At 41.4% G+C, this 21,930-nt stretch overlaps 1 protein-coding gene across 2 annotated transcripts; it reads right to left on the minus strand.

The window, feature by feature from the left end:
* Nucleotides 1-20: 20 nt before the first annotated feature.
* acin1b (apoptotic chromatin condensation inducer 1b) lies at nucleotides 21-21,846 on the minus strand. Of its 2 annotated transcripts, none has more exons than XM_026353474.2 (17): nucleotides 21,673-21,846; nucleotides 19,891-19,956; nucleotides 19,681-19,792; nucleotides 19,174-19,247; nucleotides 16,902-18,251; nucleotides 16,622-16,704; nucleotides 11,746-11,866; nucleotides 6,791-6,836; nucleotides 5,791-5,933; nucleotides 5,390-5,536; nucleotides 5,012-5,183; nucleotides 4,692-4,837; nucleotides 3,143-3,250; nucleotides 2,633-2,740; nucleotides 1,891-2,272; nucleotides 1,611-1,708; nucleotides 21-1,503 (listed from the first exon to the last, which is right to left on the minus strand). In XM_026353474.2, the coding sequence occupies exons 1-17, from the start codon at nucleotides 21,805-21,807 to the stop codon at nucleotides 1,183-1,185; spliced, it is 3,612 nt and encodes a 1,203-aa protein (XP_026209259.1). In that variant the 5' UTR covers nucleotides 21,808-21,846; the 3' UTR covers nucleotides 21-1,182. The 2 variants fall into 2 exon arrangements, with proteins under 2 accessions (XP_026209259.1, XP_026209258.1); XM_026353473.2 differs by having other exon boundaries at nucleotides 16,902-18,254.
* Nucleotides 21,847-21,930: the final 84 nt, after the last annotated feature.

Consider the following 21,930-nt stretch of genomic DNA (forward strand, 5'->3'; position numbering starts at 1 on the left):
AACAATCCAAGCAGACAAGCTGATAACCAATTTAAATTTATTCATTTTTTTAAATTCTCGGTACATTCAGCACTTGCAGGAGGGAAAAGCTACAAAATCAGACAGCTTTGAACTAAAAACTAAATTAAAAAATATTAAAATTGTTACCATTACTCTATTAGAAGATAAACTTTTTATTTTACCTCCTTTAATATATATGATTAAATGGTGAGAGGTGTTTCCAAATGGAGACGTCAGTGCAGGGAAGGTCGGCTTCCTGTAATTATTACAGAACAAAAAATTTCTTATCCTCCCTTCCTCATCCCCGAAAACATCCACTAAAGACAAACTCGGACGTGCGCATGTCTCCTGCATCAAACACACCTTTTTTCTTTCTATCACACTTTTATATGTTACAGTGTTGAGACTCCAGAACCAGTTGTATCTTTGTGGGACATGCTCACACAAACATCCCCTGTTGTATCACAACAAATCCTCAAAGACAAGTGGGGGGGAAAAAAAGAAAAGAAAAAACATGATCCATCAAACTGTGAAAAAAATATAACAACTTTCCTCACGCTGACAAAGAAGGACAGTAAATTCAGCTGAATATACCAAAAAAAAAAAAAAAAAACTCAGTGCTGAAGAATGAAACACTAGAACCGATCCTAGCAAATATTTGAAGGTCAGGGATCTATTTTGGTCTGGTTTTATTACAGGGCTTGGAGGAGGAAGGAACTGTGCACCCGCAGAACTAAAATAAAAAGGCGGGCTCCCAAACCTCAGTGGGACAAAATGCTGAGACTACAGAAAAAGGAAAAAAAAACACACCACCCTCCTTGTTTCTTTTCTTCAGTGGAGGAGATTAAATACACTACAACTCTGAAATTTACTTTTGGAAGACAAGAAAAGAGTGGGGAGTGGAGCTAGAACCATTATTCTTTAAAACAAACATGTAATGAGTGTTTTTTTTTTATGTAAATTGACATTAAGGAAGTGGGGAACTGGCAGAAGTGTGTGGAAGACAACGCTGGCATCAAGGAGGACAAATTAAAGCACGGTGGGCAGCTAGTGAGGAGCAGACACAAGTCCTGATTTTGAGGCAAGAGAAAATCTTCACCGAGTGGAAACACTCCCTCCCAAGACTTCCTGTCTGCAGCATCCTCTGCTACGCTATCAGCTTTCCCTGCAGCTGCCCACATCTCAGCGGCGTCTGTCCCTCGGGTTGCTACAGCTACGAGAGCGCCGTCCTCTTTCGGTGCCTGCTGAGGGTCGTCTGGGTCGGTGGCCACTGTCCCTCTTCTTGTCCCCCTCTCTCTCTCGACCGCGGTCTCTCTCTCTGTCTCCGTCGGCTCCACGTCCAGCTGCCCCACCGCTCACCGTCACGCCACCATCCTTCTCCCGAGCCTTCAGCCTCTCTTTCTTCTCATCTTCTCGCTTCTTGTCCTCTTCCTCTTGCTGCTCCTTACGCTTTTTCTCTCGTTCCTTTTGCCGCTCTTTGCGATCCAAGAGCCTCTGTGCCGCCTGGTTGACACAAAGAACAGCATAGTTAGGACTAAAATCTTAAATTCTCAACCACTCACAGTGACAAACAGCGAGTCACTTCATGGTAAATAAGAGAGCAGACGAACCTGCTCCTCAGTGAGGGGAAGCCAGTATATACACGGAGCTGCTTTAGTCTTCAGGAACAAGTCATCTAGAAGTTTAGCTGGAGGCTCGTCTCCCTTCTCTGTTAGTGAGAAATCAGAAATGGGTGAATGTGAAGACATAAAGAGACATGGAGACTACTGAGTTGGGGGACGGGACAGCACCAGTTCATGCCTAGTTCAGATCCGTTAACGGAGAAGCTAAACACAGTTTTACATATTGGTAATAAAGGTTTGATTTATTAGCGTATAATGATCATCTTACCCTTCTTATCAGTCTTCCTCTCCTTGCTCCTCGCCCTTTCCCTCCTCCTTCGCTCTCTGTCTCTGGATCGAGACCGTCGCCCGTCCTCTCCTGGTCTTGCAAATTCTCTGACCTTATCACGGTCCCATTCTCGTTCACCACGGGTCCGCTCCCGACGTTCCATCTCCCTCTCCCGCTCTGCCCACAAATCCCGCACTCCTGCCACTCCACGGTCCCGTTCTCGCTCCCGCTCCCGGTCCCTGTCTCTTTCTCTTTCTCTGTCCCTTTCTCTGTCCCTGTCTCGCTCAGGCATTAGAGGGGGTAGTCGGTTCTGAGGAGCTGCTGGCTGTGCAACATGTTCCTCTTCCTTTTCTGGCTTCAGGACACCTTTGTGAAAGTCCAGCTGCGGGACAAAATGATGGCAACAAAGACAAATGCCAAGGAAGTTGGAGTTAGACTGTGGGCAGAAGACACCATCTAAGAGACAGTTATGATAACAGTCAAATTTACTATAAGTACGATAGATTGAAAAATGAAGGAAAACTTTCCCATTTTTATCAGAAACCCAGTGGATGACTGATCGTAAACTTAATAGATGCTGATCTGAAATGGCTTCAAAAATAAACTTGTTGATACTTTTACTTTGGAGAACACCAGCTGCCAACAACATACTAACGCTGCACTACATTGATGAATAAGCTCTGGATGTTTGGAGTATTTTTGATTAAAGTTAGTCTATGTTAGGATTCGAGGGGGTCATTACCTCGGCTTGCTCACAGAAGTCGACACAAAGGACCTTGGGATTGCTCAGAGGCCATTTGACCCCATGCAGAGCATTTCTGGTGGCAACTGCCTCCTCTGTTGTAGCATACTACGAGTACAGTAAAGATGCTGTCAGTTGCAGTAAACCAACACAAGCTGCAAAAACATTGTTACAGGAACAGCACAACACACAGGACATCACAGAAGCAATCCAAGTAAACGCTTGTCTACTTCTTAGCTTTAGTATGTCTTTGCATTATTACGAATGACTTAATTTTCTTAATTATTTTATATCTAATATCAATTTCCTGGAGAACAGCAGTAACTATTTCTGGTGGAAGACCCAGCTCTTACAATACTAACCCACACACAGTGAGTCAAACCAATTACTAACAACAGTTCTGCATTTGATAAAAGATCAATATGCTACAAATGAAACAGTTTTGGTTACTACATAATGCATTTATAAACTCCTAATACAATGTTACAGATTTCATATGTTAATACTCACTGTGACAAAACAGTGAGATTTGATCTTGTCGATCCAGAAGCCCTCTTCCACCATGCTGCCTGTCCGGTTCAGCAGCTCTTTCAGCTGGCCCAGAGTGAAGGGTCGTACCTGTGGGATAGAAAGAATGGGAGGCATGAACCGAAAGGTTTTTCAGTTGTTTTATCACCTTTACAACTGAAATCACGGCTCTGGCAAAGCTGTAGATATAAAGGTATTAAGCACATTTCTTTGCAGGCTATGCTCTGACTGGACCACTGCTTCTGCCACTGCCAGACACACCAACAATGTCAGCAATTTGTTTTTAGAAGTTGTTACTGTCCTGGAAACTTACACTATAGTGTTTTAGTGTGAGACGCGCAGTAAATAATCAGGGAACTGAGGCTGTATGATCAGTTTTTGCTCTGTTTTGTTTAATATACATTTGCACAGGGGGAGTATACTGAGCAACTATTTAGAGTTTCCACTGACAATGAATTGCCGCTGTCATTGACCTCGCAATTTGTCATTGGTAGTGTGAACACAGCGTGAATATCAATGACAGAGGGATCAGAGGGAAACAAGAGCTGCAGAAAGAAAAATGCTAAACGAATGATAATATCAGCTGATCAAACGCCATCGTCCAGAATAAAATATGTTAACAACTATAGTGCATTAAGCAACATCCTTCAAACTGTGTTTGAACATGAAGTAGTTCAAAGTCCTAGAGTGAAATTCCATGAAATCTGTTAAACGTTCATGTTACCCAGTAGATGAGCTCTTATTACTTTGTTACTGTGTTAACATTTCATCGAATAAAAATTTAATAAATAAATTCCAACATGTCCTAAGACATGCTCACAGTTCACAGAATAAGCACTTTAATTCAGGCAACAACAGGGTTTTTCCACTGGTGCCACCCTGAGGCCCAACTTCACAAAAATACAACTTTCTGGTGGCTTTCTACTCTATCTATTCAGTCCATCAGTTTAGCAGGTTAAGACTAACGTAGTGTAAGACCTATTGATTTTGAGAGAGTGGCGAGGCTGGGTCGCATTAGAAATGTGGAGGTGTTTGATTCATGTGTAACTTAAAGTCTTGTTTCTATGACGCAAGTAGAAAATGCTTCAAATGCTAGTCATTAAATGAGAAATGTCTCATCTTGTCATAGTACGTTTAGTCTTGCACTGTGCCCCCTAACTTCAGGAGATGCTCAACTACAGGGTTAAGACCTAATTAAGTGTTCCTCTCCACTGTCGCCTAACGCTTGCTCAAAGCAAATGCTTTCTATACTTTGTAAGGTCTTAAACCTTACACTGTAAAGTGCCTTGAGATGACTTCTGTTGTGATTTGGCGGTATACAAATCAAATTGAATGGAATTGAATTAATTACGTTTTATTACGCGTTATGGTGGTTTTCCCTGGCATCCACATAATATACCCTCATTCATGAAAAATGTGGTATGTGTAAACGCAGGATATTTCTGTACAACCATTTCCAACCAAATTCAACAGACATGTAAAAGAACACCACTTCACTCCTTTCTTGTAATGTACAGAGTTACAAACGCACCAGGTTGGTCACATGGATGATGTTTGAAATTTTGCCACGAGGCGGTGAGGGCTGCCTGGATGTGCGGACGGGGTCGTCGATGGTGACAGACACGCCAGACTTCTGCTGACTGATGGAGCGACGCACCAGACTGTCGCTGGGGGTAACTGAGGGCAAAATGAGGAAGAGTAATGTGTAGAGAAGTGAGTGGCTTGGGTAAAGAAGCAATAATAGCTATAATCAGGGTAGAGAGAAAGATTAGCCTGCCTGAGGCATAATGGAAAATGTGGCATACAGAATTAGCAATAAAAAGCAAAAAATCTTCCAGGGAGGTGGTTTACCTTTGTTTGCTTCTCCGTCTAGCTTGACAGATATCTGTGTTTCTGAGGCTTCCTCAGAAATACTGTTCTTCCTCTTGTCTCTGGAAGTCCTGCGTTGTTTTTCCTTCTCTGATTTTTCCACATCTTCCTCTTCATTTGTCTGTCCGTTTTCCTGGCTATCACTTGGGACGACCTGAAGAGGAATTAAAAACATGCAACAGTTCAAAACTCACTGACAAAGATTCAAACTAGATATGATAAAAATGTAACTATGTTAGATGTCTGAACAGGAATCTTAGCTTTTCCTTATATTTCTGTTTGCACTTATAAATAAAACAAAATTTCAATGTCACTGTTTCAGCTAATAATATTGTAAATCTCTGCTGCACCTTTCCTTACCTGTGTAACGGTGCGTTGGATCTTGAGTCCTTTATCCTGGTCACTGCGGCTGGTGTCCAGGTTCTCTTCATCCCCAGACAGCTGTAGCTCCTCTGGGTGAAGCTCTACCACTGCCTCCTGGTTTACTTTGATATCTGGGATCAAAGACTGAGGACACAGAGGACATTTTTAATACAAACAAGCATTTTATCGATGGTTCATCCTTTGTCTGAGAAAACATTTCATATTTAATGTGGTACTTGACATTAAAAAGATCTGTTCAATCTTTAACTACAACACTAAATATCAGCTCTTATCATCAAAATAAACGGATTTACTTAAAATAAAGTAACCAAACATATCAACCCCATTTTCCCAGATCCGTTGAACACCTGGTCCTACCCTCTGTGCTGTGTCATTACCTTCAGTGATTCAGTAGTAATGCTAATCGATGGTTTCTTGGCAGTGACTGCTGTGCTAGAGCCCCACCGCCTCTTCCTCCCTGCTGCAGTTCCTGTCTCAGGCTCTCCTGGTCCTCCATCTGTGGCTGGAGACGTCTTACTACCTGCACGGGCAGGAAAAAAAAATTACACTTATCATTGAGAGAAAATGCACTCCATGAAGAAAGATTAAATGTTTGACAAGTCAGTGCAGGCTCATTGCCTAAAACCAGAAATAACTGCTTAAATGCTTTAACCCAGATAGCGCTGCCAATAGTGACTGTAACTAATTTAAGTTTACAGAGTTTGTAAGTGGAACAGAGGTATATAATTAGAATTTGAGAAAAAAAAGTCAATACTGGCTTGTTAAAACCAATATTTGACATGATGTTAGTGTGGTGGTTTATGGATTCAAAATTAATTTACAGTTTCAAATAAAGGACAAAGGGAGTAATAAACATTTAATATTTTGAAAAACAAACATGCACAAAACTTTCTTTTGCTGGTTTGGCTCATGTAAACAGGGCACTGATGAATGTCTGAGAAATCTCCTTTTTCTTGAATCCTACCTAGGTGATAATTTTAGAACTAGGAAGTCTTTGGTTTATGTGTTATACAAAGTTAATACCTACTAACTCTATCAATCTAATAATTCTATAGTAGATAATGCAAATGCCACAGTGCTATTAATGTAAAATAATTGGCACTGTTGCTGTAGACTCTTAAAGAAATCCTAAAGGCATATTCAACCTGTCAGTCATCAGGCTCTCACGTTCCTAAAGTACCCAGTAAAAGGTAATTTTATTCATTTGGAGAGTTTTTGCTTGAGTCATAAATATTCATACATACATACAGATGAAAACCTATTTTGGATAAAGGTTTTAAATGTTAACAGTGCAATCATTTCTTGTTCCACTGCAATAAGTTCTGGTATAGAGCGCAACATCCAGGAGTCATCAAAACATATAACTATTGTACTCACTGGTCAAGGATATCTTGCGAGCAGCAAAAGCCTTAGGAGTGGTGCTCTGGAAAGAGAGAGAGACAGAAAGAGAACATACAGAAACCCCAGGGGTGCGGGGTGAGATGAGAACCAAGAGTCCAGACCCAATCAGACATCAACACAGAGGACGTGAAACAGGAAAAGTGGAGGAGGGGTGGGGGCAGGGGGTTAAAGTAACAGAAGCTTGAAGGCTCCAATTGTGCCACAATCAGGACAGGGTTCCTGGTCGATACAGAGAGACTCCAGACACATTTCCGCCTTCCACCTCTGCTCAGAGATACTGAGATAAAACTTTACACTTATTCCCTTACATGTGTGTGCCTGTAGATGGGTGTGAGGACAAAAAAGTTTATAATGTGCATTAAGACATCAAAATACCTGCGTGAAACTAAAACTGAGTCGTACCTTAAAGCTAGAATATGCAACTTTGGGAATCAAGCTAGCTGTGACATGAGACCCGAAATCAATCCCTCCAGTGGGTCAAATATTGACACGAGATGAGAACCACAAATCCATGGTGAAACATATGGTGTGTTACAGATATGTGCAAGAAACCCTTACAATATCGGTGATATGGTATTTGACCTTCACTGATTGGTTAGAAGGGGGCAGCTTTAATACTGTACTGTATGTTACTACAAGAACATAAAGAACTGAAGTGTCAGTGTCGGTGTTTGCTGCGGCTGATTTAAAACTAAGGTAATAGCACATAGTTGAATTAAGAGTTGTAACTGAGTAATCATTGTTAAATATCTCTGTCATGAGCAGAGGTGGAGAACCCAGTGCTGAGAACTCAAAGATCTCTAACAGCTACTAATACTGCAGTTGAAATTCACTATAAAGATTTAACATATTTTAACAACAGAAAACTGTAAAGGCACAGTTTGTGTTCAAATATACTACAAGATCTCTCAACTTGGTATAAAAATATAAGATTCAAACTGCAGTACATGCGAGAGTAAAAACTGGTATTAAATTACAAGGAGGAGAAAAATTTACAAAAAAGATCAGGAGAAAAGAGAAATCTTTCTTTACAGTTAATCATATGAAAGTTTTAAACATTTTAAATAGAGGAATAATGACAAGTCATTTCCTGGTACCATTTGACACCTGATTCCTTACTGGCTCGACTATGGCCCAACCGCACGACACTGTGTGTACTGTATTTAGGCAACAAGGATCCAATCAGGGAAGGCAGAGGAGTGAGGGCATGGCTCGGTTTGAGTGTGCAGACTAGCCACCAGGCAGGAACTGATCACTGGATTGGACTTTATTTCTTGAATGGGGCTGGGGAGAACCTTTCTCGATTGACTGATGATCACAGAGTCATATTTCAGTCTTTAGGGAAGCTGGGAGTTTCAAACTGTTTTGCCATCTGACAGGGGAGGGGGGTAGGAGGTAGTCCATGAACTGTGAGGCACATCTGACAAATATTAAAATAGGCACTTTGTTAAGAGTCAATCTATTCTCTTGAATTGTCCATTTTCTCCCAAATACAGTCCTGAAAGGCTTGCAGACACTTGGAGGGGATTGGGTGGGGCGGTCTGAAATGTCAAACAGTTCATGTGAGGTGTTTGTCCGAAGGAGATCATGTTTTCAGCAGTTCATGTGGTTCTGTGGGCCAAAAAGTTTGCTGAACAAATCTTGAGTTTGTTTTACACATGTACAATAATCCATTTTTTAATCCTGGGAACCATTCATTTGCTGGCAGAAATGCCTCTGCTCTCTCTTGAAATCATGTGAGATGCAAAGGCCAAGTTGTGGGTGAAGTGAAAAGATGGATTTATAAATAAACAAACTGCAGAAAACACAGTTGTCCATCTGCCAGTTCCACAGCACGGGCAGCACATCGTGAGTCACACTTGAGTTTACTGACAGTGTGGCTGCAGGGGAAGAGAAGGCGATGATTTGTTTAATACATCCAGCTTTCTATGCGCAGATGTCACTGTGTCCAGACAAAAATCCATAGTGCATGCTGTGCTTTATATTGCTTGTCCTTTGAAAGTCTCTGCTGCTGTGGAACAGGTGCAGAGTTCACAGGTACAGGTCTCCTTAGATTGGTGGCAGAAATTAAAGGCACAGTCAAAAAGTTGAAGGTTTTACACCTGAGTAATAAAATCCATTTTCATAGTCTGGCCTGCTTGTCAAGGCAGAGGATGACATTTAGCCTCCAGAGGTTGCAAAGTGTGAGTAAATGTCCACATTGTTATGTCACACCCACAGACACAGGTCTCATCCACATTAGTATTTTAGACAGTCCCACAAACATCTCTTCCAAGTAAATTATTTTAGTATCTCCATTGGATTGTTTTTTTAAGCCAAAGTAGCAATGGCATAAATGCTTCAATCACTGTATGGTTCACTGCAGCAGTAGGAAGTCCAAAGTCATTTCTCCACCCCACAAGCAGAGGGCAGTGTGGCGTTAAGGGTAGAGGTAAAAAACAAAACTGGAGAGCTGAAGAGTTTCATCTTTTCTCTGAGCTGAAATTGTTTTTGGAAGATGGGGGACAGGATGTTAGAGGACAACAGTTGTAGATTGAGTATCCTCAAAATAGCAGGTGAAAAATGCAGGAAGTGTGGTAGAAGATACAGAGAGTTAGGACACCCTCTTCTTTTCTTGCTCCATCATTGCTGCACAGTGCAGTACAGTCCAGTTCAACTTAAGTGAGCAGACTCCCAACCCTTGAGGCTTGGTTACCATGACAACTGTGTGCTGATGCAGTTACCATGGCTGCCACTGCTGTAGGTGGTGGTCTGATGCGAACTCCAGTTCCTGCTGGTTCAGCGAGTCACTGCAGGGCTACAGGGGAGGCCTTGCAGGCTCAGGCTTTACTCAGTGTAGTACTCAGTGGATTGCAGACCCTGGGCCTAATTCAGGTACCAGCGACGCACTTGGGCATAGCGGGACAGGAGTTGTAGGAGTAGGAGAAGTGGAGGAGGTGTTGGTGGTGGTAGTAGTAGTACTCAGCAGGTACCATTAAGGGCAATGGAAGAGGCATGGGAACCTTCATAACAAAGCAATCAATGGGGTTTTAAACAGCAATCACACCATAAATATATATAGTGAGAGAAGCGTTCATGATGGGATACAAAGTCAAAAGATGCAAAGAAGGGCACAAAAAGAGAAAGAGAGGCAGCGAGAAAAAGAGGCAGTGTGAAAGGAGCTAGCAAGAGAGCAGAGGAAATGAACACAGGGTGAGAGAAAGAGCAGAAACAAGCCCTTATGCATCTCTATACAAAGTGTCAGGGTTCATTATTCATGCAAACCCAAGGGGAAAACAAAACCAACACACACACACACACACACACACACACACACACACACACACACACACACACACACACACACACACACACACACACACACACACACACTGATAATAACTTCAACAGAATAGATGCTCACCAGTAAATCAAATTTATGTGTTCTAGATAAGAATAGCAGGTAAGTGCTTTAAAAGTAACGGAAGTATGATGTATGATTGTGGGCATCGTCTGGTGCTGCTCTTCAGCTGGTTTCAGCAGCACTGACTTGAGAAGCTTATAGGCTTTATCCTAATAAAAAGTAGCTTTTAAACTGAATTTGGTCCAATATGATTGCTCTTTATACCCTGACACACCACATTAAGACTCATCTTTAGTTAGACTTTTATTTTACATTTACTTTTATTTTCAATCAATGATTGATATTCTCTACATCCAACATGGTAAAACATTTATGCTTACTAGGCTCATGTAAGGCTCTGTTGTGCAACTGGACACGTAAAGCTGCTGCTTGACATTTCCTCTGCATTCTGCATAAAGCTGAGACAGCACACTCTTTGAAATTCTTTCTGTCCTGGAACTTTAAACCCGTAGTCAAGAGACTGCTACTGGGTTTGAATTAATGCTGCCACAAGAGGCTTGTTAGTGAGCCTGGCTGCTATTCTACACTAGCTGTTTAGGAGGGCATACTTTGGCTTTCTGTATACTGTGATGGTGGGGTGCTAACTTTTTCAGATGGTGAAGAATGTGTATTGTGGCAGGCCACTTGCATATTTTATATCTGACAATGCTCTGCGGGAAGCTGATAGTTGGTGGCTGATGTGTATGCTGGCATGACGGGGAAAAAAAGTAAATTTTCTTTGTTGTGATCCCAAAGACTGTTTTTTTGCTGTTATTGCTCAATCTATATCTTCAATAATCAAAACACTAATAGAATATTTAAGAGCTTGCATTTTGTTGCTCTAGTATTATCAGAAGGACAAAAAGAAAATAAGCTATGACTAACAATTAATCAAGAACTCAGGCACAGATTGAATGTTCTCAGTGTTTTGAGTTGTGTAAATATGAGCTGATATAGCCTCAGTGTTGCTGAATACACCAGAACAACTCACGACACATTCACTGAGCTATGGTCTCTTTGGTGTGTCAGGGACTATGAGTTTAATATTGTTACTTTATCTCCATCAGCATATACGCAATGCAGCATGGATGCCTTATTTACCACATTAGTATCTGACTACTTAGATTCCATCAGACACATGTAGAGCTCATACAGAGAATGCATGTGTGGGAGATCATCTAAGTGAATGAACTAGTTATGAAACATTAGTAGCACTGAATGCAGATGAAAGAGATTAGTTCATATCCATTTACCCAAGGACCCAACTCCAACTCAACCCATGTTCATTCACCTATGAGCATTTTTCCAAATATCCAATGACTAATTAGGTGAGACTTTAAAAGGTTAACAGGATGCAGAAACTCTAAACAGAGTCAGGATCAAAAATATAAAAACTTCACAGGTGCCAAAGGGATGAATGGTTGTAAAACTGTTGGGGTTGTGCTGGTTTTGAGTGACCCTCTCAACTACATGTGTTTACATGAATGAGAATGAAGGTTAGTGGGAGACAGAATACACCTGGGCACCACCAGCCTCGCAGTGACCTTACCTCCTCCAGGCGATCGTCGCTGTTTTCCGGCTCAGCCCCAGAGGACGGCTGCTGGGCCATGGAGCTCTCAGAGTCTGGTTCCACCTCTGTGACAGCAGCTGCGCTGGGCTCTGACACCTCACTGCAGGAAAAAAAAAAACATTGGCTGGGGTGAGAAGAAGAAGGTTGAGGGAAAATAAGCTTTGATGTTAATGACTGTCTGATGGTTCGTGGTCAGTACCACTCTGATGTGGACTAAGTAACTGGCATGTCTGGTCTCAGTTTCTGAGCAGGTAATAATGACAAACTTTATTGATCCCCTTGTCAGTTATCTTTGACTGTCCTTGTGTTACTTTTACTACATCCATCTCTGAATCTTTGTGAGTTGTATTGTGTGGGTTGGCATTTCATTTTACAGACTAATCTCTTTACCCAGATTTTAGGTGCTAGATAACTTTCTAATAGTCTTCTTTTCAGGAAGTAAAGATGACAAGGTGTGGCAGAATCTTATGTGTATAAAGTCAATACCAGGAAACCTCTGAGTAGGTGTGACTGTTGTATTGAAAGGAGGACGAAAACAACAAAATACAAAATCATGGCTTTCTTTTTGTTGTTCCATTTTGTTTTGTAATTAATAGTCATAAGTCATAATATAAGAATTGTAAATCATGTTTTTCAAAATTAAATGCCACAGCACAACCTTAAAGTAGATTGATGTGCTGCTCATCTTACCTTATGAGATGACAAACTTAGTTTCAGGATTGTGCTGGTCTGAGAAAGGGAGCTATTTAAAAGATCACCTGGAAGTTTATGGCATCATCTGACTTTTTATGGACCAAATGATTAAATAAGAAAACAATAAGCAGATTAATGAGTACAAAAAACATTAGCTGCAGCCCTAATTAAAGATAACACATACAGAGACAAGCAAGCCTTCCAGCTCAGCTCTCGGGCTTGGTGAAGACAAAATGATGCGTGGGAGAAGGGAGAGGAAAACACTAGAAGAGTCACAGGAAGCATGCTGGAGGCCACTGATCTGGGTCATTCCTGCTATAAATAACTCACCAGCTAACTGACACCCAGGGTCACAAAGACTCCTAAAACTAACTCATAGTCCAAGACATAAACTCACAGCTGACTCCATGTGTGGTCTTCATCAGATCCATGCTGGATCATTATAAGAAAAAAAGAAACCCAGCTTTAACGCAGCCAGTGAAAGCCTGCATGATGGTTATTATGAGTCAGACCTCAAATGATTATTCACTTCTGTTGTTTTATTTTATTATCACTTATCTAAGAGCACTGCAAAACCAAGCAGATGTCATCATTATATTTTTAGCTACACCCTCAACTTCCTCTACCAGCATTATCAAAAGCCTCCCCCGCTGGCTTCATGTGATGACACAAGCACCGTGGCAGCACCCTGTAGGTGGGAGAATCACATCCTGCAGGAACCTTCTCCATCACAATGCTTTTTTCCCTCTGTTGTTTTGATTCATTGCACAGTTCTTTGCATTTCAAAATTAGGATTTAAAATAAAGGACAAGTAAAGGTGTCAATCTTAGATGTGACTATCTGATTGCTAGTTTAGTTGAAATTTTTAATCAGTTATAGTAGACGATACCTGATTAGAAATCAAAAATAAAATAATTTTAGGAAAGCAAAGTGAGCAGTACATTTAACAATATGTAGCTACTTGTTTTTCTGCTTTGAATCTTGAATTTTCATCATTGATTAATCTGCCTACTGTTTGAATTAATAAATTAAATGAAGAAAACATCTTTACAGAAGGAAAGTTAGACATGTAAGCCTGTTTTTCCCTCTTTCGCAATGATATAAAACATTCCTTTTTTTTTTTTTTTTTTTTTTTTTTTTACAAGGACTCATAATGTTAGTCACTGTAGTAAACTACCCTGTATATTAGAGTCTACCCTGTTTATTAGTAGAACAGTCAGTTCAACTTTCTCTAGAGATTAATCACTACACACGGGTGTAGGCATGAAGACAGCATTTTCCTCTGTGCAATACCATTTCTCCTCATTTGGCCTAGATATGTGTGTAGCTCACGAGCAAGGCCAGAGACACCTGCACACAATATAGAGGGAGACAGATGTCAACTAGTAACACAACCCCCTGGGATCAGCAAAGGAGGAAAGGCCAGGCTGAAATGATGTAATGATCACTGAAAGAAAGAGTGGGTGAATGACTGTGTGTCTCTGTGTACGAGTGAGTGTGTGAGTGCGAGTGTGTGTGTGTGTGTGTGAGAGAGAGATGCATAGCATTTTCTTCTCAGGTAACCGCCATGAAACTCCTTCACTTCACATTTAAAGCAGCTTTGTCTTCATAACTAGGTTGGAATGAGGAGGCACAGTGAAGTACAGTGTTGGCCTGAGGAATAACAGCAATCTATAAAAAGTATCATAAAATAAAGCCATTACCTCTGGTTAAAGACATGACAAAAATGATCATTAGCACTACAAAATTAAATCTATCATGTCCTTATTGACAATCTGGACTCATAAAACAGCCCAAGACAGTGTCACCGATCAAATCACACATGCCAGCTGGGAGAATTATATCACACCATAAGGGCCCATTCACATAGACTGTACAGCTAACAGATGTCTGCTTTAATGATCTCCCTCGACAACAGTGAGATCACTAACAGCCACAGAAACCCAAAATACAAACAGTCCTCTTTGGGCTGGACAGTATGGCCATGATTGAGCCTTAATGGACAACAAAACAAGGTTATACTCAATTAGAAACACAATCTTTAGTTGAAAACGAGAAAAAAATTGTCTCATGGATAATTGCTATGACACAAGAGGGTAAAAAAAGAAAGGCAGCAGGGGAGAGGTCAGTTTCCACATGCTCCTCTTCATCCGAACCTATTATTTATTCATCAGTGTGTTCCTTCAACGTTAAACTATTTTTAGACTAATCAATGAAAGGGGCCCCCTTCCCCCGCAAAAATCTTCGCTACCCCTTCACCCAACAAAAGACTCTCGCCGACGTCCCCACCCCCTGTTTCTCCTCACATGGGCGAACGTGTAACCCGCTCATAACCAGGCCAACGTGAACTGATGACATGGTTTTAAAAGGCAGGACGGAGCTGCTAGCTAACCAGCAGCGTAATGTGCAGCCGGTTTCACCTTAGAAAACAGCAGGCTGACACCGGCTAATATATCCCAGTTACTTTCTGGATCATGGGAGAAAAGTACAACCAGCAACCCGAAGCCTCCAGTCGCCCTCTGGCTCATTCTTACCCGTTTTTGTTTCCTTCGGACAGCATTGTGGCCGGCCTTGAAAGGGAACCCCCGCAGATAAATAAATAACACGCCGGCGCTGAGCGGTTATCCCGGTCAGGCTTGGGTTGAAATCAGGGACGCGAAATTAAAAAAAAATCTAGTCGTGGCTGTTTCCGTTGCTGATTAGCCGCACACTGCGTCGGTATCAGGGATGCAATGCATGCATGGCGGCCATGTTGGTTAGAAAGAGCGGTGTCAAGTCAATCCGAGCAGAACAAAACTACCTTCCGGTCAACGACTTCCAAAATAAAAGCGGATTTCTAGACGCGCAAACGTGGCGCATTCGGAAATACAACCTAAAATAATAATGCACCAAACATGTACGCTCAATTCAAATACGTAAATAAAGATTTGTTAAGCTAACAAGATTAAAGGTAAAGGCAACGATGAAACACAGACAAAAGACATGTTTCCTCCATAAAACTGAGGTTGTAAGGCTGCTGCATTGAACGCCTGACAACAAATATGAAATGCTTTAATCAGGAGAAATGAGTGAGAAAGCAGCTTTACAACCGATTCACATTCAAAATATCTCGGAGGAGAGCTGTCAGCTCTGTGACTAATGTTTTTCACAGGAGGAGACCTTTCCATGCTGAGACACAGTGGGAAATTATCACCACTCGTTTGTGACCAATGAATTTTGTCAAATCCATAGCCAAAGAACAAAGTCATAATTTTTCAAAGTACCAACATTTTAAGTAAAACTGCAAAGTTTTAGAGGAACTGTACAACCCAGGATGCGGTCTCTTTATTCAGCTAACTTCAGTGTGGAGCACTGATCTTGTGATCCAACTGTGACATGCATTTAGACAAAACACTTCTCATTTACCTTACACTAATTGTGATAGTATGAGTTATTTGGTGGGGATATTAATAATCTCTTGTACTTCTACACACATAGACTACATACTCACAAAGTCCTCATTTAGTTAATATGAGCAAAATGTGCATGAGAATGACTAAGCAGACATGTGATCATTACCCATAATACCCAAATATATGATTTAGTCCATATTATCAACACAATTTACACAATTAAAATACATGTGATCTGATAAGCAGCCAATGAAAAGCAATGTATAGCCATCTCTAGCAGCAGAGTAAACAGCAAGCTGAGATATACAGAAATGGCAATCGTAAGTGCCACCCTATGTTCTATGATAAATTATTCAGCAAATTCAGTGCTAGGAAGGGCATTTATCACAGCAGTGCCAGTGATTTCAGTTCTAAATAGGATTTGGTGGGTTGTTTGAATGCATATGATGATATAACCTAAGCATATAAAAGGAAGAGTAAGACGGCAACACATCACTGCCAAAACATAGGACTGCTGAATTAGTTTAAATTAAGAAAAAATTACTAAATCAATTTTAAACACACATGTAGTTGAGAACTGTATTATCACATCACACATTAAAATGCCAGTTGGTCCTCAAAGTAGGGCAAGATGGCGGTTTGTACAGGGTGCAAAGTAACCATAAAGCTCAATTTTGCTAGTGTAACTGTTCTACTTGACCCACAAATAACATAAAGATGAAATTGCACTCGTTATTGAGGATACTTGTAAATTAATTATGGTTACTGACCTTTTTGAAAGGTATCGTTTCTCTGCCGCTTTATTCAAGTTAGTCTTTTTCTCTTCCTCTGCAACTTGTCCTTGGTCTGCCTTCTGTGAAATTATTCAAAGTAAAAGCAATCAAAGCAGTGCAGCAATATGCAAAGAGTGAAAGATGAATGTGAGTGTAGGCAATGAAGGGCAAACACACCATAATGCTGAAATAATGCTAAGAGAAAAAATAACAGGAAACATCTGCAACTCTTCAATAGTAAAGTCACTTCTATACAACCTGGTGTATGGTCACTAACCTTTAACAGACTGGCAGAGCGGGATTCATCCTCAGAGGAGGAGGACTGTGATGAACGTGATGAGGAGTCTGATTTGGAGTCAGAATCTGATGAGGAATCAGAATCTTGTGTTTCAGTGACAACCCTGTCTTTGGTCGCTGTTTGCCATTTCTTGGCCTGCTCCTCCTTGAAATGTTTCTCCTCTTTCCTCTTCTCCCCTTCCTGGTGTCTTGTCTCTTTATCTTTTTCCTTTTCCTGATGTTTTCTTTCTTGCGCCTCCTTCTGATGGTATTTCTCTTCCTCGTGTGGTTGTTTTCTCTCGATTTCCATCTCTTCTTCCAAGTGTTTGTTCTCTTTCTTCTGTTCTTGTGCCTTCCTTCTTTCTCTCTCCTCTTCCTGCCTTTCTTCTCTCTCCTTCTCCTCCTTCAGTTGCCTCTTTTCCTCCAACTCTCTTCTCTCTTGCTGCCTCTTTCTCTCCAGTCTTTGCAATGGAGATTCACTGGAAGAACCAGGCGTAGAGTCTGCTGTCTCTCCTGACATTTCTGCAGCTGAGGTGGGCTCCGAACGGAAAGCCTCCTCTGACTCCATCTTGTGTACCAGCAGAGAGAGGGGTCCTGGCCTGCGTTTCATAGGAGGCTCTGGACTGCTGGAACGAGAGCTTGAATCAGAGTCTTGTCTCTGCATGGTGGGAGGTGGGAAAGATGCCACTCTTGAGCCCTCCTGGTTCTCTGTGTCTGGTGGGCTTTGCTTGGGTGTGTCAGGCAGAGGGAACAGGTTGGGGGGTGGAGAAGGAGGCGGAGTGGGGTGACGCAGCTGCATGGGGGTGTGGTGTACCTGTGGTGGTGGGATGTGCTGTGGTGGCTGAAGCTTGCGTTTGGACCTTGCAACAGCAGATGGGACACTGGGGGGCATCTGCTGCGGCTGGGGAGGGACGCTATTGTCCCTTCGTGTAGTGCCAGGACCAGGTCCCCAATCCTCATCGTCCTCACTCTCAACGTCATCATCTTCATCACTGTCCTCATGCACATTACTTCCTGCTGATACTCCAGCAGATCGGCTAAGGTGAAGCACAGAATGAGCGGATCCTAGTTCACTGGGTGCTGTGCCCTCTTTTTCCTGGGCCCGGGACACAGCAGGGGGCAGTCCCTGTTGGTCAGGCTGGCTGAGGACACGCACTGAAAGGGAGGCTACAGCGCGAGGAGGAGAGGGGACTGGTGGCTCTTTATGTACTTGATGAAAGGCTCCTCGCTGCATCCTAGCTCCTGGAGCCTCAGAGGGCTCCTGATGGTGAAGGGTAGGACTAGGGCCCAAGTCCACCGAAGCTCTCTCTTCTGCCCTGGTGAAAGCCTGCTGCGAGAGTACGGCCCGACGCTGCTGCGCATAAATAATGTTGTCAGGTTGAGAGAAAAGATGATAACTAAGTTCAGGCTATTAATTTAAACCCCTTATGAATTTATTTACAATTTTGTAGAATCAATTAAAGGTACGATGTGTAAAATATGAAAGTTGTCACGACATCTAATGATGAGATAGCAAAATGCAACCTTCTGAGCACCACCCCACACACCAACACCTCCAAGCGTGAAAGAGCTTACGGTGTCCATAAGGTGTCACATCATCTTCTATGACCACATCAACTAGCAATATGTTAGGTGATGAGGTTGCTTTAGATAGATAAATATTTAGAAAGTGAACTTAGTTCGCCTACTTACAATGTAGACTATAGGCCACAGTTTCAATGTAACATAGCAAATATAACTGTAACTTCAGAGTCACAAAATTTAAGAAAAATGCAATTAAATTTTTAAGTGAAGTATCTGCTTTATCCAATTTGTGAGGGCTACTGTAGAAACATGGCAGTGCAACATGACTGCTTCCATGAAGGGGAACTGCTCCCTTATGTAGATAAAAGATAAAAAGTTCATTCTAAACTAGCAGAAATGCTTATTATTTTCAGGTGATAACACACTAATGACAACATATTTATGAATATTATACAATATTATTATATTTCTGCTAACATATTCCTTTAAATACAGTGCACCATTAAACATATTAGTTATACCAGATTTATTAAGACCACAGAAAAAACACAAAGCATTACAAAAATAAATGTGTGTAGTTTTAAAAGCACCAACCCCAATCTGATGTAAGAACTAGAATATTAAGAGTAATTTAAAAAAATATTTTCACAACATTATCTAATTAATACATAACAGCTTAGTGTGTCCTATCTGGGGTATAAATCCTTAGCCCTGTTCATTTGATTTTTTACTGTGTGGTGGTTACTGACCTTGTCAGAGACACAAGAAGAGCTGTCATTGTCCTCTGAGTGCTCTTCATCTTCTTCTGGCACTGCTGGGCTTTCTGTCAGAGAGGGACGTTGGGCAAGGTTTAAAGCTCAGCACCAGTGAAGATTAAGACTAACAGATCCACTGGATTCTAACCATGGGGAACTTTTTAATCACCCAAAAAGAGATTTTTCTTGGGTCTTTCCTTGTCTTCTACAGAAAATCGGTTGTATAACTTTTTTTTCATATTTAACAGAATTTGGGCTGGCATTTCTAAGATATTATTTGTACATATTTCAACATAACAGAATGTTGATAGAGGTTTACACTCCATGATTTGTGTCACATAGAGTTAAGGTATATGTACATATTTTTCTGTGCAATTCCAAAACCTTTCAAGTCATAATCATTTATTATGGACATAATACAAACTGATTCTGAACTTTAGAAATTTAAATGAATCAGGAGATCAGTGTCAATATCCAGCACTACTGTGTATCATGTTATACCATCAGCGTCTTCATCTTTCTGGGCCTCTCTCTCAAGTCTCTGGCGAAGGAGTTCCTGTTGCTTGGCCAGGTACTGCTTTATAAAACTGTTCTGGCACATCTCCTCCCCTATCTACAATACAGAAAAGTACAAAAACAGAATTTAAAAATGACATCACATATGTTGTCAAAAGATTAACAAATTCACCATGTTTAAAAAAATCTCTGTACCTGAGAGTTGGGCTGCAGTCCACTGTGAGATGAGGATGACTTCTGTAGATTTTCCAGCATCAGGGCCTGCAGTTAATGAATAAAGAGAGTTATTTAATTATCAAACCTAGTGACAACACTACTACCCCAATGTGTCGTCTGTGTGGCTTTTACACACAGTTCAGTTTCACTGTTGTCCTGTGCTCACACGTGTTTTGAACGTGTGCAAATAATGACAAAACAGGTCTCCACCTACCTAGACGTAAGAGATAGGAATCCACTGTGGCTTCATGATCAAACTAATGACATTAATGTTTTTTGATCAGCTCACATATCCTTTTCTATGCCATTTAAAATATGATATGCTAATTATAATTCATGTATTTTATGTCCCTGTATGCCATGCTATAAGAAGTACAGTATTAGTAACCAGGTCTGTAACTACCACTGTGTAATGGGTTCTCTTAACACAGGTTCTCCCTAGGGAAGATCAAATTCACTGGTTTTAAAGTAACACTATAAATACGTGACCTGACAACCCTGTGATTTAGAGGCATACCATGCCCCTTCTTAGACTTCATGTGTCACTCTATCACCTATCCCTTACAGCCTCTTTTCCCCCATTCCTATATGTTATTTACTCAGTATTTTGTTGATATAGTTGTGTTTTTTTTTACTGTTTACATCCATCCCCCAATTTCCTTTTATTACGTGTGATGGGCATGTCTGCTGTGGGAGAGAGTGAGGGTGTGAGATGTATACCATTACAGCAGCTCTTGCCAGTCTCTCCCAAAATAGTAATTCCAGTATACATTGACATTTTACTTTTAACTACTTACGACATAAGATTTATTTGTCCCTTCTTGTTAGTTGGCATGAATCTGAAACTGGTCTTCCTTTTTGTTAGGTCGAAATGTTTCATTACTCATCCAAGTAGCTTTGTCAGTCTGAGGATAGTAGGTTAGAGACAACATATGTATCCTCCAGGTTGGTTTCACTTCACACCCTGTCTGAATGGGATTGTTAATGGAAGGGGAGGGTGTGAAACAGTCACACCTCTGGCAACCCTTCCTACCCAATAATTTGTGGTCTCTATTCAACTATCCTCAGACTAAGGAAGCTATTCAGATGAATAGCGAAACGTTTCAACGTAGCAATAAGGAAGTCCAGATGGCATTTCTCAACTTCCAGATAACTTCACCTGGATGACAAAGAATCTTCACCGACATATTATTAGTATGTAAATGTATATAGTAATATTTTTCCTATGGGTTGCAGGACTTATGACCCGTATTTATCAAATCCTAGGTACGGCCTTGGAATCTATAGTTCCCTATGAGCTAAAGGTCTTGTGCAAAACAAAAGTGCTGATAATAAATAAGATAAAATGCATAATTTAAGCATATTAAATGGTGTTTACATCGCGGGGCGCGCCCCCGGAGCCCCAACACACACGGAGCGCGGTCACGGGGATGTTCGTTACAGTACGAGCGGCTGTTGGCAGCTTAGGCCTCGACTTGACAGGTGCACAGTTCAAGAGTGTGCAACACGGTGCACTACGACTACTTACAAATGAAGTCAAAAATCTGTCGTTAGGCACATTTGTACTTGTTGTTCTTCCAAATAGAAAAAGCCTACAGTACAAAATGTTGCCTGTGTGTACTGACGTGTGCCAGGCGATTTATGTATTCCCGCTTCCGAGCTCACACCGTTACGGCCTCTAATGTCAACCCCCCACCGCTCCTCTCCTCCTGAACTTAGCCAGACTCGACACAGGCTCAGATAAGAAGAGCCAACACTTACCCCTTTCAGTCGCTTAATGAGTGTGTTTTTCTGTCCGCTTTTTGGGAGGTTCCTCTGCTCCAGAGCGGCTTTTAAATCCGCGACTCGGAGCGATTGTAGAGGTTTTCCATCAAGCGTAATATCTTCGTCCGCCATTTTGATCCCTCCGCTTGTCTAAACTCCAACAAGCGTCGCTACGGCTGCTGCTCGGCGTCACTGTTCGGCTACTCTCGGAAAGGTTCGTGTCGCCGAGGCTACTTAAACACAACACACTAAAAC

This window comes from Anabas testudineus, chromosome 18, assembly GCF_900324465.2.
Source record: "Anabas testudineus chromosome 18, fAnaTes1.2, whole genome shotgun sequence".
Taxonomy (NCBI): Eukaryota; Metazoa; Chordata; class Actinopteri; order Anabantiformes; family Anabantidae; genus Anabas; species Anabas testudineus.

What these genes read in the sequence shown, in the direction of transcription:
- acin1b (XM_026353473.2), bottom strand. Translation starts at nt 21,807, where the DNA reads ATGGCGGACGAAGATATTACGCTTGATGGAAAACCTCTACAATCGCTC. An exon ending in GAAAGATGAAGACGCTGATG is followed by an intron (nt 19,248 to 19,680) that starts GTATAACATGAT and finishes CCTCTCTGACAG; the next exon opens with AAAGCCCAGCAGTGCCAGAA. An exon ending in TCCAACGCACCGTTACACAG is followed by an intron (nt 5,184 to 5,389) that starts GTAAGGAAAGGT and finishes ATTCCTCTTCAG; the next exon opens with GTCGTCCCAAGTGATAGCCA.